The sequence below is a fragment of the Agelaius tricolor genome, unplaced genomic scaffold (genome assembly GCF_023055355.1).
Source record: "Agelaius tricolor isolate 1412-34295 unplaced genomic scaffold, bAgeTri1.0.p SCAF_1, whole genome shotgun sequence".
Taxonomy (NCBI): domain Eukaryota; kingdom Metazoa; phylum Chordata; class Aves; order Passeriformes; family Icteridae; genus Agelaius; species Agelaius tricolor.
This window is the reverse complement of record NW_027269261.1, coordinates 15,147,683-15,175,620: the sequence shown is the minus strand read 5'-3', so window position 1 is coordinate 15,175,620 and position 27,938 is coordinate 15,147,683. Positions and strand designations below refer to the sequence as shown.

General features: G+C 42.7%; 1 protein-coding gene and 1 long non-coding RNA gene across 13 annotated transcripts in view; one reads left to right on the top strand and one right to left on the bottom strand.

Moving 5' to 3' along the window:
• Positions 1-706: 706 nt before the first annotated feature.
• EHBP1 (EH domain binding protein 1) overlaps positions 707-27,938 on the bottom strand; it is a 204,976-nt gene continuing 177,744 nt past the window's right edge. For all 12 annotated transcript variants that reach the window (XM_071424399.1, XM_071424450.1, XM_071424418.1 and 9 more), the window contains 4 exons: positions 9,712-9,811; positions 8,527-8,600; positions 1,876-1,990; positions 707-1,714 (listed from right to left, as the gene is read on the bottom strand). In XM_071424399.1, coding sequence (XP_071280500.1) covers positions 1,624-1,714; positions 1,876-1,990; positions 8,527-8,600; positions 9,712-9,811 — 380 coding nt within the window. In that variant the 3' untranslated portion in view covers positions 707-1,623. The remainder of the gene's footprint in view (positions 1,715-1,875; positions 1,991-8,526; positions 8,601-9,711; positions 9,812-27,938) is intronic.
• On the top strand, positions 1,902-3,927 carry LOC139588808 (uncharacterized). The gene is made up of 2 exons (XR_011678816.1): positions 1,902-2,018; positions 2,433-3,927. It is a non-coding gene; the product is annotated as an uncharacterized lncRNA (long non-coding RNA).

Below are 27,938 nucleotides of genomic sequence, written 5' to 3'. Positions count from 1 at the left end.
CCTCCGCCGCGCTCCGCAGCCGCGGAACCCTCGGAATGTGTTTCCTGCCGTCCTCAGCTCCTGTATTTTTACGGGAGGGCAGAAGAGCACGGTGGAGCCCGCTGCCCCAGCCTCCTCGGCGCTGGGGTGTTCCGCGCATCTTCCCAAACTTCGCATGGGGCCAAATCCACTTGCGGGCCCTGGGGCAGCCCCCGGTTTCCCAGGCCGGTAAATCCCGCGGCACCGGCGGCCGCTCGCACAAACCCGGGCGCTTCCCTCCTCCCAAAGGGGGACTCCTTTTGGCGAGAGCGGCAGCGCGCAGCGCGGAGCGGGCCGCGGTCGCGCCTGGAGCCGCCGGCGCTGTTGCGACCCCGCGGGGTCCGGGCTCCCTCGGCCGCTCCGCTCCCCCGGCTGCGCTCCTTGCGCGCCCGCGGCCGCGCTTTGGCCGCGCATCCCCCACGCCGCTGGCGGGCGGCATCGGCCCCGCGGGGAAAAGTTTTACCTCCCCCTCCCCGAGTTGCATTTTATTAAAATCAAACGAAAAACTTTTCCGTGCGGTGCGTTTCGTTGCGTTGGCGAAGCGGCGGCGGCCGGGGCGGCCCGGGGCGCGGAGTCCCGCTGCCCCTCCCGCCGGGATCGGGCCCTTCCCGCCCCCCGAGCCCCCTCCCTGGCCGACCGAAGGCGGGAGGGGTGAAGGGAATTTCGCAGGTAAAGAGGAAAGCGGCTGTTACGGTAAGAAAGATTCGGGTTTTATTGAAAATTTTATATATGACTCGGTGTTGTAATAAATAAACGAGACGAGCTCCACGAAGGGACGATGCGAGCGCGGGACACGCTTGGGGGCACACGGACGGGGCGGGGTGCGGAGGGGAACGCGGCCGGGCGCAATAAATAACGCGGAGCAGGTCCGGTCCGGTCCGGTCCATCCGCGGGAGGACGCGGGTGGGAAGTGTCGCGCTGTCCTGGGCCGGGCCGGTCTCTGCCCTGGGCTGCCCCACTCCGCCCGCAGCCGCTCCCAGGGATTTGTGCCAGCTCTGGGGGAGAAGTCCCCCGAGTAAACCAGAGCAGCTCGGCTCTACTCCCGGGGAAATGTAAAACTGATGTAATAAACCACTGGTAAATACAGCACATTTTTAATAATAACTGGGGTGGATCTGACCTAACTATAAAATGTAGGTAGCTTATTAAGTATTACATATGGCAGGACTAGATGAAACCATTCCCAATGATTTTTTTTTTTCCTATATCCTCCTCTCTAATCCTATTACGACAAAAACATTTTTATTTCAAAACTCAGCCCTCCTCCAGCTCCAGAAACCAGGACAGACTATTTCTTCTCCTCCTTCCGCCCATCTCCGGCATCGCCCGCACGCCAGGGGTCTCGGAGATTCTATGTCCAACGCTTTCGGAAGGAGAGCTGAGCCCACAAGGAAATCATGGGACAACGCGAGTTCGCTTGAACGGAAAACAAAAAAACAACGGAGTGGGGCCCGGCGCAGCCTAGATCTGGCCTAAGAAAATGGAAGTTTAATTTTTTTTCAAAACATCTTTTTCTTTTTTTTTTTTTTTTCCCAGTCTCATGTCGGCATTTTAAGAACGTAAGAAAGCCGTGCTGCGATTTCGCTGCCGCCGCAGGAAGGCCGCTCACTGGAGAACGCATTTCTCTTCCTTCTTGGCCATCTTGCCTTTGTTTTGCTCGAGGGTCCTCTCCAAATGCTCGTCCTCTTCCTCGGCCCTGCGGAAAGAGGAAGGGTGAGGAGGCGGGTGAGGAGGGGCTGCGCGGGACGGGCGCCGGCCCCGCTCCCCCACGGCCGCGGCGCCCCCGGACTCGGACCAAACTTTCCGTGGGGACCGTGGCGGCTCAGCGGGGACCCCCTTCCCCTTTGCCCGACTCACTGCTTCTCTTGGGCGTCCAGGTCCCTGACCAGCGCGTCCCGTTTGTTAACGAGAATAACGAGTTCGTCCAGCAAGAGCTGCTCTCGCCTCTTCTGCGCCTCGGTCTTCTGCCAGTCTGCGGGAGAAGCACAACAAGAGCAGCGGTGAGAGCGGCGGCCGCCGGTGCCCGGCAAGCCAAGCCCGCGGAACCCGCGCCCGCTGCGGCCCGGCCCGGCCCGGCCCAACGCAGCCTGGCACAGCTCGGCCCGGCCCGGCCTGGCTCAGTACAGCCCAATGCAGCCTGCCCCAGCCCGGTAGAGCCCAGCGCAGCCTGGCCTGGCCCCGGCCTCTCTCCCCAGCGAGGCTACAGCGGGGACAAGCGCAGCCCGGCGGCGTTTCTCCCTCCTTGGCTTGGGGGAGCTGAGCAGCAATTTTGGGGTCGTTTGGGTGGGAGTTTATTTCCTTTTTTCTTTTTTTTCTTTTTTTTTTTTTTTTTTCTTTTTTTTTCCCTTTTCAATGTAACATTTGTTTTGTTTTTCCCCACGCCTGTGTCCGCTGGCGGGCACGGCCACTGCCAGGTTTGCCTCCCGGAGGAATGCCCGCTTCCCGCAGCCCGGCTCCTCTCTGCGCACTCCTCGCCCGCTCCCAGCGGCTGCAGGAATCTCACACTGCGCACCATATGCTCCGCAGTAACTTTAAAGGCAGGTATCGCTTAATTAGCATTTCCCACTTTGAAGTAAAAATACACTTGCTACAGAATATCGCGGGGCCCCTCCAGCCCCGGCGCTGGCAGCCAGCGGCGAATGGGCAGCATCGCTATTCCCAAAGGGATTCCTCTGGCCGCGGCCCGGCGCAGCCCCCGGGGCCGCCCGCAGCCTCGGGCTCTGCAGCCAGACCGTGAGGGCTTGTCGCTGTCAGTCAAGCCCCAGCCTTCCCCGCCTCCCTCATTAAGAAGGTAAACAATGAAAAGCAGGAGCAGTAGATTATGAGGGAGATAGCAGGACAATTGAGGAGCGGGAGGGAAAGAGGACACCGGCTCCAAAAAAAAAAAACCCAAGCACCGGGAGAAGCCATCGCCAGCGGCCCGGCGCTGTCCTCCTCCTCCCGGCCGCGCTTCCCGACGGCGAAGGGGAGAGAGGCTGCAGTCCTTTTGGCTTTCTCCCCCACCCACCCGTGCTCTCCATTGCCCTGGGCGATCATGTTAAAACTCACATGGCTGGTGCTTATTCAGATAAGCCGAACAATGCTCCCCACCGGTTACCATGTGAATCTTCACAAACCCCGCAAGAATGCGGTGGTTCAAATCCCCCTGACCCCCCTCCAAAGCCAAATTTATTCAAGACAGCAAACTGCTCAGAAGCTTTATGAAAGCAAGTGGTGCTAGAGGGAATTCAGCCTTGTATTTACAAATTAAAAATTAGATGCATCATCATGCAATGAAGGTTGGAAGAGCGGCAGAAAGGCAGGAATGTGGAACCGCTTTTATCGCGCCCTCCTCGCCGTCTGCCCGGGCCCACGAGGAGCCCCGGGAAAAGCAGCAGGCGGGGGAACCCACGGCACACGCGTGTGCAGCAGGCACTGGAGCAGCGAGCGCGCACGGCCGCGTCCCGCAGGCACCGGAGCCCTTCCCGCAGCACCGGCCTGCCAGGGCACTGCCCAAACTTCCCGCGAGTCTTTATTTTTCTCATTTTCCCCCTCCTTTTCCTTTCTCATTTTCTTTTTTTTTTTTTTTCTTTTTTTTTTTTTTTTTAATGTGTCCTTTCCCCTCTACCCTTGCTAAGGGAATAATTTTTTCAGGTGTACACAGATTAGAGGTGGAGTTAGCAGCTAAAATTACTGGTAATCCAAGCCATTTTTTTCCTGCCACAAAGCTGCTTTAATTCGGGTAGCAGCCTTTTAGGTGCTACTTCTTGGAGCAGCCTCCAGATTTCCACTGCTGCTTCCCCTTCTGCTCCTTTTGGGCAAAGCTCCTCCACTTCACCCCCTGTAAAACACACTGTTCTGCCACTCCGTGAGCCAGAACTTCCCCAAACCGCAGCGTTTTGCCCCACAAATAAAGCCCCTCACACGCAATGAGATCTCAGCATGACAACACTGAAAAGGCCCTGAAAAGGGCCACGGCAGCAAGCCAGACAGAAAAGGAGAGAAAGAGACATGGCAGAGGGTTTCAGGGGTCTTTGCTTCCCCCCAGACGTGGTTTCCAACTTTCAGGTTAACTTTTCCCTGGCTTCAGCTGGGAATTGTGCTGGGACTCGGGCTCCCCCAGCACATCTGGGCACACGGAGCTCTGGATGAAAAGGGATTTGAAATCCATCGTCTCTACCTGGACTTTTTTTTTTTTTTGCAATTTTGATGGTTTTCACTTCTTATTTTTAAAGCTTTTTGTTTGTTTGTTCGTTCATCCCTTGTTCTCCAGTTGCAGCAGCAACTTTAGCTTTTGAAAGAGCAAACAAGTCAGAATATTTCAGTAAATGTTTTGCTCAGTTTCTCACTATTTTTCCCTGTTAAGTCCCTTCCTAAGTGCTACAGGTTTTGTTGCTTCATCTTATAGCCCTGTGAAGTAAATACCGTCCTATTAGGATTTCATGAAACAGAACTGTGTATTTGTTTGGGGTTTTTTGGTTGTTTTTTACACATTTGCTTATTATAAATGTTTGAAATATGCCTTGGGAAAACCTGCTGGCAGAACTATTCCCTTGCAATTTGACTTCCGTTTCTAGGAAAGGAGTCTGCCTTTCCTCCCCCCAAAATAAATAAAGAGTCAAGCAACAATTGCTTAAAAGGGTAACTGACTCTAAGTATTTAAATAACATTTTATAGGTGACTACCTTGCAATTTTGTTTTATCCAACAAAATACTGCTGGGCAGCAGTTTTGGGAAACATCCCTATGTTTAAAAAAGCAACTGTGTTCAAGTTTGATTCCTACCTGTTGTGCCTTTTAAGCCAGGATTACCTATAACACCTGTCACATATAGTTACCCAGGCTGACTGCAGCTCTGGGAAGCTACAATATGGGCTGTGATTAATTTGAAGATTTCAGAATAATACTGTTATAAAAGCTACACTCTGGACAAAAATAGGATTAAGCTCTGAGGCTGTATATGAGCTAAAAGTGTTGAAAGCTAAAACCCCCGTGCCACCACTCGCGATGGGCAGTTTAAAATGACAGAGTTTGCTAAATTCACATTGAAGTAGAAATGTTTTCAATTACTCATCTTCATTGACTTCATATTGTCTTTTTTTTTTTTCCCCACTGCTTAAACTGATAATTACTTTGAGCAAACAGACGTCCAGTTCCCATAGAAATGCTTTAATAGAAATGGTCGAAAGTTCTCGTAGTAAAACCTTCAACCTTGCCACTATAATAAATAAGCCTGGCACTTTGATGAAAATTAACACTAGTTTTGTAAAGAGCACATTGGGGGATTGCAGTCAGGTCTTATCTTTAGTTCCAGTCAACTAGCAATCCTGAAAGAGTTTGCATCATCATCAGAGCAGGCCATTTGATAGGATTCTGCTGCTGAACCTAATCAATCTATGGAATACTGTGGCTGCGCGGTGTAACAAAGCTAAAATAGATTTACAAATGGGGTTTTAGAGGATAAGCTCCTCCACAGGATTACATATTGATTTTAAATATAAAAAGCTTATCATATAAACCATAACTACAAAAATAGTGAACCTATGCATAAATCCTTTTAGAAGAGCACCCACTTCAAACTATAAGCCAAGAATAAATCAAGATGTACAAAATCCGAATGAAGATCCATTTCTTGGGCAGAAAATGAACACACCACCCCAAGGTGTGCAAAAATGAACTTATCTTTTCTAAGGAGGCATTAAAACTCGACTGAAAAAAAAATAAAAGAAAGGAGTGAGAGGCAAGCTAGCTGGAAGTGAGGCATCCCGGTACTCGGCTGCAGCTGCAGTGAAACCAGGCTCTGAAACGCAGCACCTTGTGCTCAGGAGCAGCTGGCTCCAAAAGCCGGGCGGGACGCGCGGGGAGGTGCAGAGGTGAAAACGGACCCCGTTTACCTGCGTTTGCTTTGGCCTCTTAGTGAGGGGGTTCCGGCCTTTCTCGGTCGGAACAGTCAAGAAGAACACTTTCTAGCTGGAAGCAGGCAGCGCGTTAACTCTCCCTTTCTTATCGCTACGGCTCCGTGGGGGAGGGGGGGGGAGTATGCCTTTTTTTTTACCACCCTGGGTCATTCATGTGCTCCTCGTGAAGTGCCGTAACCCTCCAAGAGGCCATTCAGCTCCCGGTGCCTGCCGATGAGCGGCCGGGAAGGAGCCGCCGTCTCCACATCACTGAGCATCCCACCGGGCAGCACCTCCGGCCGCAGCGCTGCCCCGGGCACGGGCACGGCAGAACCGCCTTTATCTGCCTCTGTCAGCAGGCTCCCACCTTCCGCAGAGCTCTTCTCTCTCCCTTTTTTCCCCTGTCATCAACCAGCTAAGTAAATTGGTTGACAGATTTTTAAACAGCATAGTCACGCGTGGAAGAGTTAGAGCAATTTACCAAAACAGTAATTGCCACCTTTCAAAGACTTTTTCTTTTTTAAGTTCCAGTTTGGGTTGGTGTGTTCTGCCTTTCTTTTGGACAAACAAACCACTCCCCTCCTGTCACATATACATATATGTGTGTGCGTGTGTGTGTGTGCGTGATATATGTATTTTTTTTCCTGCCCATATACTTCGGTTTTGGAAGCGGTGCTGGTAAAAGTGAGATCTGCCTTTTCAACCCTTTCAGGGAGCCCACGCACTCATTAGCAATCGGCTAAATGGCCTCGGGGCCGACAGTGCTGGGCTGTCCGGGCAGCCCCTGCTTCTCCAGAGAAATCACACTCCAGAGAAATGGTGTGGTTTTAGCAGGGCTTCCCAAAACCTGCATCTTTGCATCTTCTGAATACAGAAAACACCGATGCATCCATCGAGAGGCGAGATTGTCACAAATGCATATTTTGAGTTTTCACGGGTGTTTAAATCCTGGAAGAGTCTCTCCTTTAATATGGTTTTTGGGTAAAAGCACGTAACTGTTAAAAGTTCTAGAAGACCAATAATCTTATTGAGAGCTAAAATGCTAAATGAAGATTTTGTTGCATAAATAAAAAAATCCCCCAAAATAACCAAATTTCTCCAGCACTTATGTTTGCTTCCTAAACCTCTGTTTACCACACCACCAGTAGCATATTAAAAAAAAAAGAAAAAAAAAAGAGAAAAAACAAGAGAGAGAGAAAAAAAAATCTTCTCTGGAGTTTGGGCATACCTCTCTGAATTTACAAAAAGAAATGAAAAAACCATTTTTGTTCCAGACAATGTGTAAATGGCAGAAGCTGCTAGACATTCAAAGGCTGCTGCTAGGACGTTCCAAGGCAGTACACATAGATGAGGCAATTAAGCATCGAAAGTTTAGGTTTAAATCCAGGATCTCTTAGCTGCTCTCTAGTTTTAGATTATTTTACATTTTAAATATTTCATCAGCACAATTCCGAATTGTATTCCAAATCTGACCTGCCTCTGCAGAAAGCCATGTATATATTTATGACCTAGGATTATCCAGGAATATAGTGAAGACAGCCTTATGCAAAAAATATAACTACAGATGGAGAGATAGGAAAGAGCTACCTGAAACCTGCTGCTTTTTTCCAACAAACTTATGCTCCCAGTGAAGTCTCCAAACTAATTAGAATTGATTTATTATGGATCAGGTACCTTATCAGGTGAAGAAAGAAATTACCATGGACAGTCAAAGGGTTGAGAGGTCAATACAGAATAGCAAAATCAATTTGCATTGATTAGACAAAAGGTCCATTTTACAGAGCCCAAAGGATTACCTTTAAAGCAAACATCTTTGAACTGTAAGGCAGCATTTGTGACTGAGAGGTATAAGTGGTGTAGCATTAGAAAACACTTAAGATATTTAAATAAGAAAATAATGCAAGCAATGGTTTAAGCTATCTGGATGTTTATTTTTTATTATGAATCATCCCAAGGATTATTGTACCATTCACTGGAAAGCCCTATGGAAGGGGTGCAATTGTTTCATTTATCCTGTGTCAATCTTCCCCTGAGTGTTACCTCCATTCAGGTGAGGTGACTAAACTGGGAAGAGTCACAGGGAAGGGAGAAACTCTGTGCAAAGGATCGCACTAATCCTGCTGGTGCTCCTGATGAAATATTTACTTGACAAACTTTGTGTTTTACCACCAAAACCAACGAGAGTTTTTCCCCCAAGTGAGTTACTGTTGTAGAACAGGTCTGAAACATTAAAAGGAAGAGGCCCTCTTCTGTGGGTCACCCCTTCCTTTTTCTGTGGCACCAAAAGCAGCACGATGCCGCAGGAAAACCAAGAGAGCACTACTGTAACAAAAACCTGTAAACCCCAGACACATGCTCTACCTCCTCATCACTTTGTTTTCAAAGTTTATTGCAACAAGACCATACTTCCTTGTCCCGTATCTCGGGTTTTTTTGTTTTTTTTTTTTTAATCCTGAAGAAAACTTAATACTGGGATTGCAGCCTCAGCACACTTGCCATGTGCTATCACTTGAAATGATGCAAATATCAGCATTACCACTGGGCTTCAGAGGAGCCTCCATGTTTGGCACTCCCAGGTGCCAAACCTGTCTGGCAGTGAGAGCTGTCCCCCCTTGCCCCAGCACTGCTCTTACCTTCAATAGCCAGCATTGCTCTCAGCTCCCGGTTCAGCAGCTCGTAGCGCCTTTCTAGGTCATGTTCTTTTTCCCTAGGCAAGTTGCAAATGTTCATCAATATGTTAATTACTAAATCATTAAACACTTAAAAGCACCTTTAACTTACATTGATTTTAGGACTCACAACTGACTTTTCTCTTTAACTTTAAGCTACTCCAAACAAATGATACACAAACTTAAAATCTGGCTGAGGTGGCCTATTCAGTAACAAGGCCTTTTCATTTCATGTAAGGTCGGCCTTAATTCTGTCAGTTTAACTCCACTGCGCTACAGGATGCAATTATTTCATATTCATCTCTGGAACAGCTGTTCTGGAATGTCCAAAGTATAAAATATTCCCCTAGATCTAATGAGCAAATTCCAGCATCAACCTATTCACCAAGGTAACATGACACTGGAAGTATTATTCTGTATATATTCTGCCCTAACCAACAATAAAAATTAGACAAGGGATTAGAAAGCTTAATATTTTGCAGGTAAAATCCTCTGTCAAGTTCAGACCCAGCAGGAGATAGGTGAGCAGAGGCTCTTCCCAGGGAAGTATGCAGGCAGCTACACTAGGTGGCATTATGGAAAGAAATATCAAAGTGAAAGAACTGGAAGAGAAGCACTCGGGGCAGGATGCCTCTACAAACGAGCTGCACCTTCTCCCTTCCTCAACACTACCAGTGAGAAAAGGTTCATTTGTCCTTACTTTGCACTATCAGTGGTATCACTGCACTGTGACTGATTTACTGACATCTCTTCAGCAGAGATGGGACTGAGGATTTTCTACAAAGCAGGTAGTGACTCAAATTTGGCTCTTCTCTCTGAATAGACCTCACCTGAGGCACAATCCAAATCTATCTGTGCATTTCTAAAATGCAGTTTTATTCTGCTGTTGGGCTTTTGAAAATGTAACAGTGCTTAATATTTCTTTAATTTATTTTTTCACAGCTCTGGCTAATCTTGTGTCATTGCATGCTTCTCATTTTCAAGTCTGAAATATGAGAGAAACAAGTTACTCAATGTGTAACACATCCACACTACTCACTTTTGAGGGGTTTTTTTTTGAAGCCTAATGGGAAGAGAGTAAAAAATGTTTTGCTTTTATCTGAAGAGTAAATCATCCTTTTGTAAATACATATGTTCATCTATACTTACAGAAGAGAAAGCTGGTTCATTCGTCTTATTAAGGCATTCTTCTTATTAACCAGCATGAACCACTCCTGCATCATAGCTTCTTCTTCTTCTGTGTTTCTTCCTGCAATCAAGAGAATTTCATTACTTCTGTGGCATTTCACAAATTGAGGTACATATTTTCATTTCAGGTTTTGGAGTATCAGTTGCCAGTATCACTGAGCATGACAATGCATATTCTCAAATGGTAAAAATATCACATGACTGCAAAGTCCTGCCTGGTTTATAAATAAATCTTTGAAAGCAGCCATCCTCCAGGATACATTGTAGTGTTCTTTATCAAGCTGGCCCTAAATAAATACCTTTTAAAAGGATTGTGTATTTTAAATTCTCACAAATGAACTATACAATTGCAATGCTTCCAGTGAATGACCCTTACTGCTAAAAGATGTCTGGTCATCACCAAACACAAAAACAACCCCTGTAGGCAAGATCCACTCCACCCATGCAAACCCAGCACAGCCAGGATGATGTGGCAGGGATCAAAGTAGCTGCAGAAGAGATGCTAATCCTGAACTCTTGGCTAAGGTGTGGGCACCTGCTCAGCTTCTGTGCTCATGGCCACTCTACCAGATGAGCTGGAAAGAGCTGCTCCTCTTTTCAATATGCAACCAAAGGGAGCATCTGCACAAATACAAATAATCCTGGGATCCAGGTACCCAAGGGTCCCCTGTGTGTATGCATGGGCTAGCACCCCTTTCCCTAGCCCCCATCCATCCCAGGCAGGATCAGGATCAGGACTCTTCATAGCCTACCTGCAGGCAGCGCTAAACCCTACCAGACTCTCTAAGACTCTGTGTCACCACCTCTGCAACATGAGCAAAAGGCAGATGAGTGTCCAGAAGGTTCCTGACTGTGCTTTCCTTGTAGCAGGGCTGTTCAGCCAAATTCCATCCTCTCTGAGCTCAGGGACATGAAGAAAGTCCTTTGTGGAGGCTGTGCTTCTGTGGAAACCTGCCATTCTCATCCCTCATGCTGAGGTGAAGAGCAAAGGCTATATGCTCCTCATTGAATTATGAAACTCACACACTTCATAGGGTTAAAATGAATCAAGGAATAAACTTGGAATAAAGGCAAAGGAGCATGAGCATGGTCATGTGAGTTTGTTTCCCAGCTTTGATAGTGCTTCATTGGGACAGTGTGGGTAGATGTCTGAGTTTAAGCACCTTGTGTGCAATATGTGAATAACCACCTGTCCTGATCCTGCAAGGGTGCTAAAAGCTAATTCTTTGGTGTTTGTAAAGGGGTTTGAAATCTCTCATGCAAAGTGCTGCACACTTGGAGATGCTACCTTGTTAACTTAAACCATAGGATCCCTAGTGGTAGAGAAGCTTTTTCTATCACCTGTAGCTGGAAAGACACCAGAAAAAACATTGTTTTGCCCTAAACCAAAGCATTCAGTTTGTGGATGGGAGTGTTCCAGATGCTCACCACGTGCATGTTCACACCCCAGTACCACAACAGCGTGCAAGCTCAGACCTACATGGAGAATCTCACCCTCACCAGGGGTGAGCCTCCTGCCTGCAAGGGAAGTCTTCCAGCCTTCTCCAAACTCTTTGATTCTCTCTGCCATGGCCACGAGGCATCCACACAACGGCAGGAAAAGAGGATGAACAGGGAAGTGGGTCAGCTTGGGGTGACCCACACAGTAAGAAAAGGTTACATTTGGCATGCTCTCCTTTCTGATAGGAGACATCCACCCATATCCACTTGTCTGCCTGGGAAGTGCCTGGTCAATGAAATTTCCTGGAATGGTGCTTTTAGGGCCACAATTTGCTAGCAGTGGGACAGGAAGGGTGAAGCATCCCAAAGCATGGATGGACCCACGATGCTTTTCCAAACAAAAGCAGCAGGGCCCAGCTCCTGGGGCAATGGAGAAATGAAAGAAGAAATCTGACATGTAGAAAAGCTCTCCCCCAATATCTCCACTTTGGGTTTTGTGCATAAAATATCACACATGGTATTTACAACAATATTCAGCAGTTCAGTACACTTTGCTGGTAAGTTACAGATCAAAGGACTTGCTGCTGTACTGCTCCATCTAATAGGGTCTGCTTTTGGAAGTAGATAATAATCAGTATTACCAGCCTTTTGTTGAAATGCACCAAGTACTTGAAACTTATTCAGGGAAGAGGTCAAGAAGAAGGGGATTTTTTTGCTTTTTTTTTTCCTTGCAAAATGATCAGTCTATTCTGTAATGCATAAGATTTTTTACTAGCAATGTGGCAAAGTTCTCACAACCAGATATCCGTGGCTACAGTAACGTTTCAATAAATTTGTTCATTTTGGGGTGGACTGGGATGTCTGGCTCAATGATTATAAATACAAGCCCTTGCTGCATTTAATTTTGCAAGCCTTGAAAAAGAAATGGGAGAGATAAATGTCTCCAAAGTGTTTGGCTCAATGGTGGATCTGACTTTGTTGACTTTTGTACCATGCACTTTCAGGTTAAGAACACAGACTTCAGATATAATCTTCTTTCTATTAATGCATTCCTCCTAAACACAGTTAGTTGCAACATATAATGAGAAAAGATCTGGGTAAAGCTTGGAGCTGTTGTGCCAGATCTGCACAGGTGCATATTTTAATACATCTGTGCTGACACCAAAGCACATGCAATATCCATAGAATGGGCTGGTTTAGAAGTGAATTAACAAAGTCTTGATTGTTTTTACAGAATTTTAAATCTGTTTTTGTATTCGCTTTGGAACCATGTGATGCCCTGACACCGGTCATGTGATATCGGCTGCGATAGGCACAAATCCCTGGGCAGCAACAAAAGAAGAAAGAGCAAAAAAGAAAAAGCTGAGAAAAAGCTTGCAATTTGGAAAAAGGCCAATTTTACCCCGCGAAGGCCTTTTTGATCAGTGAAATGACACATGTGTGCAATATTAATAGTAGTCGATGCTGATATTTTATTTGTTGACTGTCAGCTTTTAAATTCTTGTGCACACAGCTGAAACAAATTCTTCCCAGGCAAGCAAAATAAAGATGAACTCCCATATATAAGAAATTTAAATAACTCTTCGGCAAATACACTAGCATTAGAGCATTACTTCATTTTTTTTTACTTGGTGAAAGGATGCACATGAAACACTTTCAACAAAGAAAAACTGAGTGTTCTTACTGCAGCAATACTGCAAGCTAAACTCACATTTACAATTTCTAAATAAAAAATTTAGAAAAAGCCTTTCTTCAACATGGTTTCACTCTGTAAAACTCAAGCTGCTGCTGGGGTGGTTGTTGTTTCCACTTTCCAAGTGTAAAACAAGTATTTAATTGACTTGCTACAAATGCTTGAAAATTTAAATTGGGAAAGTATCTGTGTTGTTCGTGGGGAAAAAAAACCCAACAAACTGTACAGATTATTTAAATGAAGCAAAAAACCCATGCTGGAGAATAAATCGATCCCACACATGCAAACCCCTTATCTAAGCCAGTACAAGATGCTGAAAATCTATAAATGGCCCACAGATCTTAAACTTAAATTTTTTCCATAATACATGCATTACACTATTGTTTTTGATAAACAACAACAACAAAACCCTTTTAAAGCTAGTAAGTTGGACCATTACAAATTAATCCTGACTTTAATAACTGGTTAAAGACCCCTTCAGCTTTATAAGTAACAAAAAATATTAAAGCCTGTGATCACAGCGAGCTTTTCTCATTTCTCCTCTAACCATTTGTTATTTAATCCAATACTAGTAATCCAATTTGTCCATCAGACTTTTAAAGGGCAGAATGCAACTTCTCCAGCTTAGACACTTTTCAAAGTACAATATATTTTTCAAATGAATGCTGGATGTTTCATTTTTTCCCCAACTGTTCCTAGCTCTAATGTATGAGGAAAAAAAGAACAAGATGAACATTGTTCGTACTGATTAAGTAAGAGCTCATTAAAGAGCTGTCAGTGCTGTACTTTGAATATGCATGAAGCATATAATCAGATCTAGTACCGTCACTAGAGGAGAATACGGTAAGTACAAAGGATTGATTTAATTACTTAGAGTGGGCTGTGGTGGTAAAGCAGTCTTGTTAGCGCAGAAAGAAAAGGAGGTTGTATTCTGGCACGGTTAGGGGAAAAAGGCAGTTTTAGCTTCTGCCACAATACCTAATATCAGGATAAAGCACTTTACATTGTAGCTTAAAATGAAGACTGCCAGTTTTCTAAAAAGACCAGAATTCATCTTATCTTGTTTAACCTCATCTGGTTAACTATCTAGCAGAACATATTTATTCTCTTTAACACGTAATTATGCTTATACCTTTTTATCCTATAGTTCAATAATGACTCCTGAAAACAGTCTTCAAATAAGAGCGGGTAGTGCTGCAAACATCATATGCATGCAAACTGCTCGGTAAGAGATTTGAAAAATGCAGCACCAGAAACTCAGATGAAACAGTGAGCACACATGCCTTTATGTGAAAAGTCAATACAGTTTTTAATGTTGGACTTTAACCTGAGGAGGCTTCTGGCAGGGTTTCTCTCATTTATTTTCTTTTTCCTCTCTTCCTTTCTGCCTCCTCCCCCCCCCCCACTTTTCTTTTTCTTTTTTTTTTTTTTTAATTAATTCATTCTTGTTTTATTCTTCCTCTAGGAATCCAAGGGAATTCTCTCACATCAACTCCCAGTGCCATTTTCTAATTTCATTGTCTGGCTTGAGTGGTGAAGGATGCGTGCTCTATTCTTCTCTTCACTTGACATCTACCAGAACCCTCCTCAATGATTAGGAATGAGCCCAACACCAAGCCTCAAATAGCACAAGACATTAAATTCTGCCCTCAGATATGAGAAGCTCCTACTGGCTTCTGAGTTGTGATTCCAAGCTGTAATAGCTCCTGCTCAGAATTCAATAGAGGCTGCAGCATAAAGTTTGGTAATTTTGTCCCTTACTGGAACAAATTTTAGTGATAGCCAAAGTACTAATAGTGAGAATTTTAATGATAGCCAAGCAAAAAAACAAAACAAACAAACCACAACCCCAAATCCCTTTCCATTCTCCTGTGGCTCATCACACATATTTCTGATTGTTATATGAAATAAACCTGAGTCAATTTTCTTCTACAATACTCAAGAAGCACAGTAACAAACACATTACCATTTTCTGAGAACAATATAAGCAACTAGCTTATTTTAATGTTGTACAGCTTCCTGGCAGTCTTTTACAAACACATCCTCCTTCATATTCTTCTGGATTTACAAATGGATTTTTGTTTACACTGTAAGCTAATGATATCTTAAATTATTTAAATAAAAAGCATCTTGAAAAATGTCTTTTCTGAATCAATTTGAAAGAACAATTTTTTTTTCCTTTCCTGCTGAAAGTACTTTCAAACTCAGCCAGCTACCAGTGTATCTAGGTACCATTAGACCCATTATTTTTAAGCCATTTGGGCAGCTAGGCATTAGATAAACCCAATATGGATTAACATAGTAAACCTGTATATTGCTAAGAAAACAGAGAAGAAAGTGCTACAAAACACTGAGAATACCACTTAAAAGGAAGAAAAAGCAACAACATGCAGGGACAAGATTAGTTTACAGTATAAATGTATGAATACAGTAACTCCTCTACACTTTATACCATCATAAATCTGTCAAGATAAGACAATAGATTAATATTTTTTAAAAACTCCTTAAATGTAAATGTATTTAGCTGTTGTGCAAAAATGAATTACAACCTGTAGAGGATAAATAATAAAGGGTTTACATCAGCATCCCAAACCAGCCCATTCAGTCTGGCAAGAAATAACAGGTTTACAGAAATCACTCTGTATGCTGTCTTAAGCAGTAATCGTTTTTAAATTTTATTTGCACTGTGTGTAGTGTGTGTGCCATGGTGTCATGGTTAAACACATAACCCTTCCCATGTCTCCCCATTTACCTCAACAGAACTACATGAAAAACAACCTACTTAAGACAGAGCCCATTCTTCATCCATTTGCTGATGTTTACACACAGTTTTAAAATAGAATAGAAGAAGCTTTCTTCACTCAACACACTTGGGTGAAGAGGCCAGCAGGAGAATGCCAGTGCATGGGAACTGGAGCGGGGCAAATAACAACAAAAACTGGCCGACTTCGCTCTGCTCCTCTTTCTGGGCTATTTTGTAGTTGACAGAAGCTTGGTGACTACTGAGAGCTGTTCAAATGCCAGTGAATTCCACAAATTTAACAGGAAGGTCTTTTGAAAACATACCCCACTGTCTTTATTTGTCTGCTTAAAAAAAAAAAATGCATTCGCCCAATCATAGGGACGAGTTTTTACAAGTTTCTGTATTAGGAGCAAGTGGACAGATTGGCTTGTTTACCTGAAGGAGAACATGAATGGCAAATAAAGAATAGTTCTAGGATGTGTCTCATCTTGTCTCATAAGAACCTGGGGAAATTCACTGAAATTGAAGGTGGTGTGTTTAAAACCGATAAAAAGAATGATCTTTCCTCAAAGCCTCATCATTTACCGGTAGAACTCGTTGCCACGAGGCAATGTTGAAACTAAGAGCTCAGCAAGAATTAAAACCAGGCTGGATGTTGAATATGGAAAGGCAAATCTGCAGCAATAAATAGTCAAATAAACAAACAAAAAACCATGGGAGGTAGGAACTGGATCCTCCTGCTTTAGGACACAAGCTAACCTTTAATTTTTAGAGGTTAAATTAAATGTTCCCTGGGGCCAGGTTAGCCTGTGACAGGCCCCTGCACAGATTCTTGCCCCAGCCTGAGTTCAAGCCACACCTGTCCCTCTACAGTGGAGTGTTCTGGACCAGACTGTGGGGCTGATCTGCTGTGGCCATTACAGTTTTACTGAAAGGGAACACGGGAAGGGACGAGAAACAGCGCTGGCTGTTTTTGCTGACCAACCTCACACTGCTAACAAAGGCTGGTGGAAGGTCTCAAATGCTTCCAAGCAAGCAGCAGACTTCCCACTGATTTTAATAGTCTTCCCATCTTGCTCACTGTGAACAGCTTATGCACAGACGAGCTCTTGTTTTTAATGTGAGTTACTGAATTCAACAAACACTTAAGCAGAAAAGCCTATATTTACAACAGATATTTTTTGTAAAGGAGAGTTACATGAGACCTACTGCAAAATGCCTCACACAACTGAAAGCTACAGTGAAAATTTTTATATGATGAGTGGTCAACAATTTTTCACTGAGTGAAACTCTGGCATCCCAAAAGAGACATATTTTTTTTGAAAAATCACCCTCCTTTGCTTTCAGAGGGCTACCTTTGGTGGAAAACCTCACAATTTTGGATAAAATATTTTTTCCAAGTAATCGGTGTCAAAACAGAATCTGCAACAGACACCCCACAGCATGAGTGGGTGGGCTGCTCCACCTTGAGCTTTAGGCCTCCCATTTGAGATTACCATGTCCAGCTTTCTGCCAGAATATTTCCTCCTTTGAGAGCACGAGGACCTCTTCAGTCATTAAAAACCACTGAAAATGAACACGAAGAGCCAGCAACAGATAAGCAGGTGGAACTGTTGTTTAGATGACACTGCAGAAGTGGTAGCTAGCAGATAAAAGTCTAGCACAAGTTTTTGAGTCTGAGCTGGATGGGAAAATGCCTAGGAACATTAGAAAGGCAAATTCATGGCCAGTAACTTGCTGTCTGAGAGCAGTTGAGAAGGAGACATTGATGTCCACACAATGGAGTCTCATAAAGGTAGGAATCAACTGCCAAGAATCTGCCAGGCAGAGCTACATTGCAGTGCATTGTCTGACTATTTCAGCCCCCAAAATACTGTAACCCTAAAGAAATGGAGCTGCCACCAAGGAAATGCCTTTATCACAAGCACACATCAAATTAGTTTAATATCAAGCAGAAGATTTATAATTTCTTTGGTTTCTGAACCATAAAAAAAACCAGAGAGTCTATTTACAATTTTGAGAGATGTGTAAACAGAAGGTTGGGGTTCTGACTACATCTCGGCACGTGCAGGGATTTATTTACCTGCAGTGGGACTGACTCAAAGGAAGACAAACATTTGTGGCCTACAATCTGGGCAGCCTAAAATTATCACAGGACTGAAACTTCCACAAAAAGACAAATTGTGGAAGATAAAACCTGCAAGACCACTGATTTTCTCTACATGACGAGTCAACACAGAGGCCAGTAGAAAATACAGAAAACCAACCAGAAGAGAATGTCTGGACTGGATAAAGATTATGAAAATATTTTTAGTATGGGACCATCAATCCAGACCAAGAAACTTTGTGCCCCAAAATTCAGGCAACAAGAGGTGAGATTGCACTGAAACACCTGGAGATTCCTGTAAGAAAGTGATGCCTTAAGGACAAGTGCCTGTAGGGAATCCTAGCACTGAGTGAAACCAACACTTGTGCTTTATCACCCTCTGGTACTCTATGCACCCAAATTTTCTCACAAAGCACAATTTCCTAAGACATTCCAGCACAGGAAAACATGCACTATGAACTGATACACTCAAACTTTTGAATCTATAAGAAAAAAAGTAGAGTATGATTGGAAATCCAGCAAGAGAGGGATGATGGTATGGCAGATGAATTATTTCACATGCAGATTTACAAGCAGAGTTGGATATTTTGTCATTGGAGATAGTAATTTCTGTACAGCTCGTAACCTCTCCTTAGAACAGTTTACTACCAATTTATGTGGCAAGTGATAGGTGGGTAAGATACTGAAGTGAGAGGCCATTTACCTAAAGTCACTGGAGTGTGCTCTGCTAGGTAGCATATTATTCCATTTTTACCATATGTTGCCTTACTTCCTTCAGAACATATTCTCCTGGAGCTGGAAAAGGGTAGTGGACATTATAAAGCTACTTTGATGGACAGGGTTGAATTTAACCCAAGTAACTGCCTGAAGTGAGATGATGATGGCAACGAATGTGACCTTGTATCTGTGTTAATGAAAATGTGTACTCTTAGTGGGAGTTGGCAGGTTTGTACTTCTGGGATCCAAGCCTTCCTAGGGCTAATGGGTGAGTTCAGCTAGGCTGAGGTGTCCCAAGGCCCCACAGCTTCCAGTTTCGACAGAGAAGGTGTTTTTGGTGGTAAATGGGAGAAACCCAAGAAAAAAACAACAGTGGTCTCTGCAGACTGCAGTACTACTGTGGGCCAGGAGCCTCAGGGTGACCAAGGAGCCTTTCTCCTCGCCTTCGCTTTGCAGCAGACACTGATTGTAGAGAAAGCTAACTCCAGGCACAAAGCCAAACACTATGCCTGCCACATGAAAGAGCATTTATACTGCTACACCACAAAGAAAGATGGAAATCAGTTAAAAGAAGCAAGTGTCTGTTGGGTCTTGTAAGACTTTTGGAAGGCTTGCAAGCCTATTCATAGTGCCTAGGGCTCTCCCAGAGTAGTCTCCTGCTATGTGGGCAGTGCTCTACTTGGACTCTCTTCTCCAAGCTGGCTTCAACCTGTTGACAGGTTCTTTGAAGGCAATGATGAGGCTACAAAAGCCAGGGAAGTGCATGGAGAGGAAGTTGACTTATCACTCAGTCCCTCCAGCCAATGGGATTCTGTGTTACTTGGAGAAAAAACAAATATGGTCACTGCTGCTGCTGAGCCACTTTAAGGATTTGATGAATTTGGCCTGGGAAGGCTGAACACGCACATTGCCCATGTTTGGTCTTCGAAAGGCCACCTCCTGTGAACTTTTGCCTACCAATGCAGAGACCTAAGACTGAAGAGATGGGGCAAATTAGAGACAAACTCTGAGGTTTGTTTTGTGGAAGCTTCTCAGCTGTAGAAACAGTGGGTAATTCGAAAAGTATAGCCAGATGGTCTTCCTTCACCAAAGGCAAATCTGTTTTACAGGAACTGTTAATGGAAAGAGACCGATGGATTTTGGAATGAGTTTGCCAATAAGAGATTGTGGAGGCAACATGACAGAAGGGAAACTGGGGAGAGGCTGATAAACCTCAAGAACTCAAGATGTTCTCAATTGCTTATAAAACACATGATTCTGGCAACTATAAATTGCATACTTGGGCAGAAATTTGTGTATGTGTTGTGATCTGGGCCCTGAAGAGTCCTGTCAGAAAATCAGCTCACTGGTGTGCCAGTTTATTTGCATTAACAAACTCTCATGAATGACTTTGCACTGTGTGTCTTTGCAGGCATCTCCACAGAGCTCTGCAGGCCCCAGGTCACCCAAGTCACACTTGGATGCAACAGAGAGGCACAGTTACCATATTGTGAATGAGACCTTGATCATGGTGTCATTGCACTTCTTTCACCCGGGGTTTTGGTAGCTGTCAAAGCTCCCATTACCACAACCCTGGCAGCAAGTTCACGTTTCTACACAATGGAGAGAGACACATTGCAACAAATGCTATAGAATATCCCTTTGCTTTCAAAACAAGCAGTAACTACCAAGGCATAGTTTTGTAAACTGTTATCATGTTAGAGTAAGAATCTTTTGCTTGTGCCAAAAACCTTTCCTTCCACCCAAAACAAACCGCTATCAATAATATCCTTCCAGCCTCCTAGTTGTTAGGTACTTCCAATAGAGAAGGTTCACAAACCACAACTAGCAGGGACCCAAACCAGTATCACATATGTAGCATTCATGTATCTAGAATTTCTTTGAAATGCTTTCACTCACTTATGCTAAATGTAAAAAGATAAGCATCAAAAATGTTGCTTTCAGTGATATTTTTACATTTTCTATCTTGACAGGAAGTCTGTTGTTATACTATCTTTGCTCTACTTTGGGATGTGCACGTTTGTCTTTCATAACATGGTTGGTCAACTCATTACTGTCTCGTGGTTTGGCAAGTTCTTGGCTCACCTGAGATTAATCATGCTGACCCAAGCACAACAGTAGTGCAGGAAAACAAGGCCAAAAAACTGCTATAAAACTTAGAGTATTACTGATTCCTTCTCCCTCATTTAGGCAAGATATGAAATATATGAGAAGACCATGATTTTTATTTTTTCTCCTTATGTACATGCACAGATATTTTTCTTACTGTCTGTTTGCAAGCTTGAAGAGGTAACAAAACCAATTTTTAAATTCATCTCTCAGGCAAAACTGAGCATTCATCATTTTCCTCCCCAAGCCCTGACACTGGTAAATACAAATCTGCATTTGCTTTTGGGAATCCCAAAGAGAATTGTGAATTCAATTGTTTCTGAAAGATGAAATTTGGCTTAGGGAATAGGATGCCTCCTCCTAGCTCACCCCTCCCTACTCTAGCGCGGATTTCTCTTGCAGACTGGGCGACTCCAGTAAGGAGCATTCAAGATGGTATAATACAGGCTGGTAAATACAGCTCGATAATCAGGGTTGTGAAGGGGCAGAGCATATAAGGGATTTATTTTTTGATAGCGAATCTATACACATATACATCATCAAGCCCCCATTGAGAAGCAGACCACTCCAAGTGATTAATACAGCTAAAGGGGGCAAATAAGAGATCAATGACAAAAATCACCTGGTAAAAAAAAAAGTAAAAGGTGGTGCATTTAATGGGCTTTTACTTTGCATGTGAAACAATACCAAGAAACCTATATTTTAGTACTTGTGCTCAACAAGCACTCTAAAGTATGTTGGGATGAGAACAGAAACCCATCCTTTCTAATAATCTTGTGACAAAAGCTAAAAGACATCATCCTATTAACTAGTGATCTCAACTGCTAATGCGGAGTACTTCCTGGTGTCTTTTATGTAGAATGCTGCTATTAAAAAACCACTAAACATTCACTGTGAACAACACAGAATCATTCATCTTTTATCAGCATCTCTTGTTAGAGGAGTATGAGAGGGGCTGAAGGTGTCATTGATATTATAGAGCGGAAATTAATCAGAAATTTTTCTCATATTTTCCTCATCACACTCATTTACTTTTGTACAAATTTCCCCCTGCTAAAAAGTTCATACCCAGCCCCCTGTTGTACGCTTTTAAGTTGAGAATATTCAACGAGTGCGTCAACTGAAAGGCACCAGGTCCCAACACAAAAAGCATTCGAAATTCTCATTTAGTTGTCTTTATTTTGCTAGCGCCATGTGGTCCTTGAAGATGTAGAAAACACGGGAAGCCGAGTAAAGATCAGAGCAAGCTCATTAGCATTCTGACAAAATTGGAGTGGTGGAGATGTATAGTTTGCCTAGTTTGTCGTTTTGAAAGCTACCGGTGGTAAGCTTTCTATTTCATTGTGCTTTTGTCTTTTTTTGGGGTTTTCAACGCAGCGGGGTGGTTGTTAGCCTAGGTTTTCACAGTGCATTGTGGGAACCTTGCCTCACATTCAGCCTATATAGTATCATTTGAGTTCAAGTAAAAAAAAAAAAGTAATTTTTTTGCCCTATTTATTTCATAATCACCTATGCTAATGCGTAATTGTCATCTGGCTGTCAAAGCCCATCCTGCCCGACACCTGGTTTATAAAGTTAAAAAAACCCCAAAGCCCCCCAAAATAAAGTCTGAGCTGTATTTAAAAATAAAAACCTTTTAAACATGCTCCTAGTTTTCTTCAAAAGACAAGATAAGAAGAAATTAATTTAAATTCCATTGTTTACAATAAACTAGAAATGAATTTGAGACAGATCCAGTTGATTAGAATTCAAAAGAGACTCTGTATAACAGCCTCAATTCTATTTCAGAGCCTCTTGAAGGAAAGATGGGTTTATGCTCCAGAATTATGTAAATAATGAATTACCTCTTAGAAGACCTATAGAACTTATTACTCTGGTCTTTTTTTTTTTTTTTTTTTAAACATAAGGCTCACTTTGAAGGACTAAAAGGGCTACATTAATGCTGCTATTCGACATGAACGTTTCCAAGTTGCAATGAAATGGATAAAGGTCTTTTTGGATGAATTTATCTGCTAAATCCTTGTGGTTGCCCTCCTATCTCGGATGATGACCCAAAAGAATGTCAACAGCTCATTTCCCAGAGAGCTGGGAAGAGTCACTACACAAGCCATAATCTGCACGTTCTCAAAGAACCATTTCAAACATTACATTTCACAAGCTGTTTAAAGAGATTTTTTTTTTCCCCTCTCATCTTCACTCTCCTACCAATACTTTGGACATCAGTGCCTTGGAAATGAGTGCTTTAACAAAGTTGAAACGTGACTTTTACGTATTGTGTTGGTGGGTCGGGCATACACACGTGCTTGTGCACGCACCATGCAACATGTGAGTGCCCATGGGTTCCCACATGCTTCCCATCCACAGCACCAAACTCCAGCCAAGCTGTGGCAGGGACAAGGCTAAAAATACATCAAGTCACCCCTAATTTACCCATCAGATGTTTTTTCTTTTAATATAATGTGTGCCACGCTGCCAAATCACAGATATCCTTTTAGTAGGAAAGAATAAAACCCAGCTTGGAAGGAGATTCAATGGATCTAGGTTTGGAATACAGTAAATTTCACAGTGGAGTGCAGACTCAAGATATCTTTACTTAGTAAGGGGGAAAGGAAAAATATTGAGGGAAAGAGCTGCTTTATAGAAAACCTTCAAAATTCTTTCTTTTTTTATGCATTTGGACAGCATCATTATCTCTACTGTCAAAACAGCCTGAGAGCTGCAGGCAGCCTCTGCTGAGCAATAAAAGCAAATGGTCAGGCCAAAGAGGTCTTTAAAAAACAAACAAAAATGAAGTACAGGGTAACTGCCTGAAAACAGAAAGCTCTGAGATTCCCATGTGGATTGACAAATCTAAATTTTTCTATCATTTTTATAATCTAATTTCACTCTATGCCTCTCATTTCACTTGTGTGTAATATAAGAAATCTCATCACAGGAGATGTTGCTATGTTTGAGCTACGTGAGGAACTATAATCCCTCCCCAAATAAAAACAACACCCTTACCCTTCAAATTAAATAGCAGTTTAATTCTTAACAAAAGTCAGAATTTTGTCAGCTCCCAGATGCTACCTTTATTTCAAATCTCCATTTAAACATTTAAATATTTAAACCTTTTCACTTGGGTTCCAACTCCCAGCAGAGGCAAATAACCTGGAGACTGTTATCTGCACAACAGTAAGGGCGACCGAATTATTTTCTATACTTTGCCATGTGCTTATAGCTGCAAAATTATTTATCTCCTTCACTGCATTCTACTACGAAAGTTTCCTGCAGAAGAATCGCCGGGACCAGCCATATCAAATTAGAGGGCAGTCAGGAGTGTCTAAGTCCAGCTTTAAAACAAATATCATAACAATTACTTAGCCATATGGAAAATAGAGTATGTCTTTCCTGAAAGCTTTTATATATTTTCTATCTCAAATTTCAACTTCATTAGAAACTACTTCTGACTAGCAAGCTGCAAGATTGCAAAATATCTAACTGTTAACCCACCATGAAGAGACTCTTTTGAATGGCAGAACTTTTCCAAGATGCAAATGAACAATAATCTAATTTTTAGAGTAAATTAACTGAAGGATTCATTTTAATATGTTTCCAAGTCTCCAAAATGAAGTGGCAGTTGCAGGCTCTGCAATACACACACATACGTGCACTCATGCTCATGTACATAGGCTGACACGGCACCCCCTGCACACAGCTTCCACCCTCAGGAGAACCCACATTGTATTTATGTTTAGGTTCTTATGACTTAAAGGCCAGATGTTTCACAAATGACCAACAATTGGAGGTTAGAATAAATTAATGACTGATTTCTGAGCTTTGATGGAATTAAGCATACTTCTTTTCTCAATGTGCCATGTGAATGTTTGTCTGTTCAACTTTTTTTTTCTTCTTCTTTTTTTTTTTTTTTTTTTTTGACAAGTGAGGCCACCCGGCAGAAAACAACTGATGCAAAACCCAGGAGTAATCCCTCTGTTTAGTTCAACACTGTGGTTAGCCTTAACACTGCCTCTATTATCCAATGGATTTAGAGAAACTTTCATTTATTTGTTGGCCTCAGTCTTCCAACTTCGTTGCCTTCTTTAAAGGACCCAAGACCCATTCCTATGTAAATACATTTGCATAGGGCCACAATGAAACTTTCTGGGGCTGGGATTAAACTTGCAGAACTAGATAGCTGTGCTGTGCATATTTGTGATCTTCATGTAAGTACTTTCCCAAATACATATGAGTGAATGAAGCCGATGTCCACTCTGGCTACAGGAATGCCTGGAGTTTAAATAAATGCCCCATCGAAAACGACAGAGCAAAGCCCCGAAGGCTGAGGCAGAAACGACACCCAAATGTGAAAGTACAATATATGTTAAATGAACAAAAAGCCTTTTTCCATTAGGAGCTGCTAAAATCAGCACATAACTTGCTGTAAAATGTCCTCTTCTCTCCCAGCTTGTTCTGGTAGGACCACAGCATCCCAGGTGTAAAAGTGATGATTCACACCAACTTGCTTTTCCCCTTTTTTTTCTTGCAGCCTCTGTTTATACCGAGTACCTAGGGTATATTGTATTATTATAAACTCTACTCAATACAGACTTCTTCCAGCCAAGGCAAATATAAAGCTTTACATCCAGCAAGTCTATTAGGAAACAGCACCCGGATTAATCCCTGCAATTACCACCCTCTAAAAATGCTAGTGGACACTCCATGCAATTTTGCCATTCCCACAGACAAAATGCCAATACCTTAAAGGTTTAGGTTCTGTAAGGGAGTCTCGATGGACCTAATGCACAACTAAGGAGAGCTTTTGTAATTTCACTGGCTCTGATGACTGTGGGCCAGGAATTGCAACTGAATATATCCTTTTGGCATGCATTTAAGGAGATAACACCTCCTTCCAGGGCTTACCAAACACAGCTATGTAATTCCTGGTTTTGCTGTGCATTTTGTTCTTATCTAGCCTAAAAAGCTATGTATATCTAACTTAAAAAAATTATTTTTATAGCATCATTAAAGTACACAATTACAATGATTAAAAAAAAAGAAAGCAAACATATCAAACTTAATTACATGCAAAAATACACTAGCTACTAGAAAATGACTTCCATAACCAGCAGGATGCCAATGAAGACACTGTCACAAATCATAACCCAATTCTGATTTACGCTGTATTTTCCTCATTCCCGACTGTATGGTGAACCTCTGTTGCCCCATGTAAATACCATATACAAACCCAATTTCTCTCGTTGGACTAAGCACATCAATACAAAAGCAAATGAACTACCAAAGTGCCCTAATTAACAATTTTGCAAGTGAATGCAGACATCAGTGCCACACTGCAGCCATTAAAGTCTATCCCTTGCCATATCTGTTTCTGTTAACATTTCAATAGACCAATTAAATGACCTTTCCCCCCTCAAACTCAATTAAGCTATTTGAACATCAATTGATAACTTACCATGTATTTATGCAAAATGTGCAAGCAGGAGATTCATTTTTTTCAATCCTAATGATGTTCTGAAGAAGAGAAAACTATCTAAACTATCCTGTCCTGGTATTCCATGGAGAGGGGGCCAGGAAGGGACTGCCTCCCAGGGGAGCCTGCTGGGCACGGTGGCATTGTGGCAGGCAGTTTGAAGAAAGCAGGTGTGAGGCAGATATTCTTCTTCCCTGCCATTTGGTCCCTACCAGGCAGCTGTCTTGGGAGGCCAAAAGAAAGCGGAGACAGCCATCTCTTTCAGCTTGTTGGAGTATCACGTCCTGGGTCACAGCCAGCACACTGGTAGGTGCCACAGGGTCACATCAGCCAACTTGTGGATATCCAGAATTGTTTCTTTTCTCCTCTGTTTTTTCCCCTCTTTTTGTTTTTGTCTCGAGCTCTTACCTCTCGCTGTACAGTGGAGAGGGGTGCCCAACACACCCACACACCCACACCCACACCTTTCCAGCATGCCAGGGGAGGTGTGACACTGGACTGGAGCCGGCAGCCCCACGCTAAAAGAGGTGATTTGCTGACATTTGCATTTTCCCAAGGGGCTCCATACACTATGGATCTGTTTGCCACAAATTCAGGGGACTTGATCAGAAGGAGGTCAGTGTCTCCTGTTTAAGAGCTGGCTTCTCTGCACAGGTAAACAGTTCCCCCCACAGTTGGTAGATAGGGACTGAAAGCCAGGGGATTTATTTAAAATAAAGCCACCTCAGCCTAGAAGAGAAGTATTTTGATGCTGCTGGTGCTGCTGTAACTAATTTTAGGTGAGAAACATAATTTTTTTTTGGCTCCAAGAATTAAAAGGATTTTCCAGGAAAAATAAGAAATGAGAATTTGTGTAGCACATTCAGAAAAAAGGTTTGCAAGTACCTATTGCCTTTCAGTAGACTTTAGATCAAAAAAAATCCTCTAATTTTAAACTAAGAAGAAATCAAGCAGAAAACACAGAAGCAGAGGGGAAGAAGGTATAAATTGTTTAGCCTTCCTTATGTCTGGGAAAAAAAAACTTTTACCTGAGCAAATAAAAAAAACCCAAACCAAAACACTAAGCCCCAAAAGTAATCTTTCTTAAATTAAAACAAAACAAAAAAAGTAAAAAGAAACCACTTTGAAGATGGGTAGGAGAGAAATTGAAGATCCAACTCTAACAATTCTATTTGAAGTTTTAGTTGAATCCCTTAAAAAAAAATTCTAGTGGCACCCTGGGATAGTTCAACAAAGGCCTGGTTTCTGGGAAAAAAAGCATTGTCCCTTTCAGAATGTTAATCTGGTATATCACTTGCTACTACACCCCAGCATGTACTTTTGCTCATATCAACAATTAAAAGAATACATTTATTAAATAGTCTTATCACTGGATAACTTGCAATTCATGCTAACTAGATAACCAAAGTAAATTTTATTTAAATTCTCATTTCTTTGTGAAACTTTGTAGATGGTGCATATCTCATGATTAACGGACAACGTCTAAAGCATCCCGTCCTCTAATCTTCCTAAAATCCCTTTTCATCCGATTGTTTAAGACTGCTTGAAAGGCTAACACCAAGTCTAAGACTACTGCACATTTGGGGGAGGGGAGCCTCTGTAGGTTAGCTAATTAAACTGTTTGTCTTCTGAAACATTTAACTGGCTTTAGAGATTATTCTAATTAAGAATGATGTTAGATGTATTTTTTAATGTAGCTATTAAAATTAATCATAATCCAGCAATCTCATGTGCTGAACTATGTAAATAGAGATGTGCTTGAAATCCTGCTGCAGTTTCTTTATTTGGGAGTTGATCATTATGGATTCTACAAAGCACACATCAGCATCAACCTAATTTTTAATTAAGAATGCCTTGTGAAACTCTAACTTTTACTCCATATTTATGAAAGGTAAACAACTGACCTCAG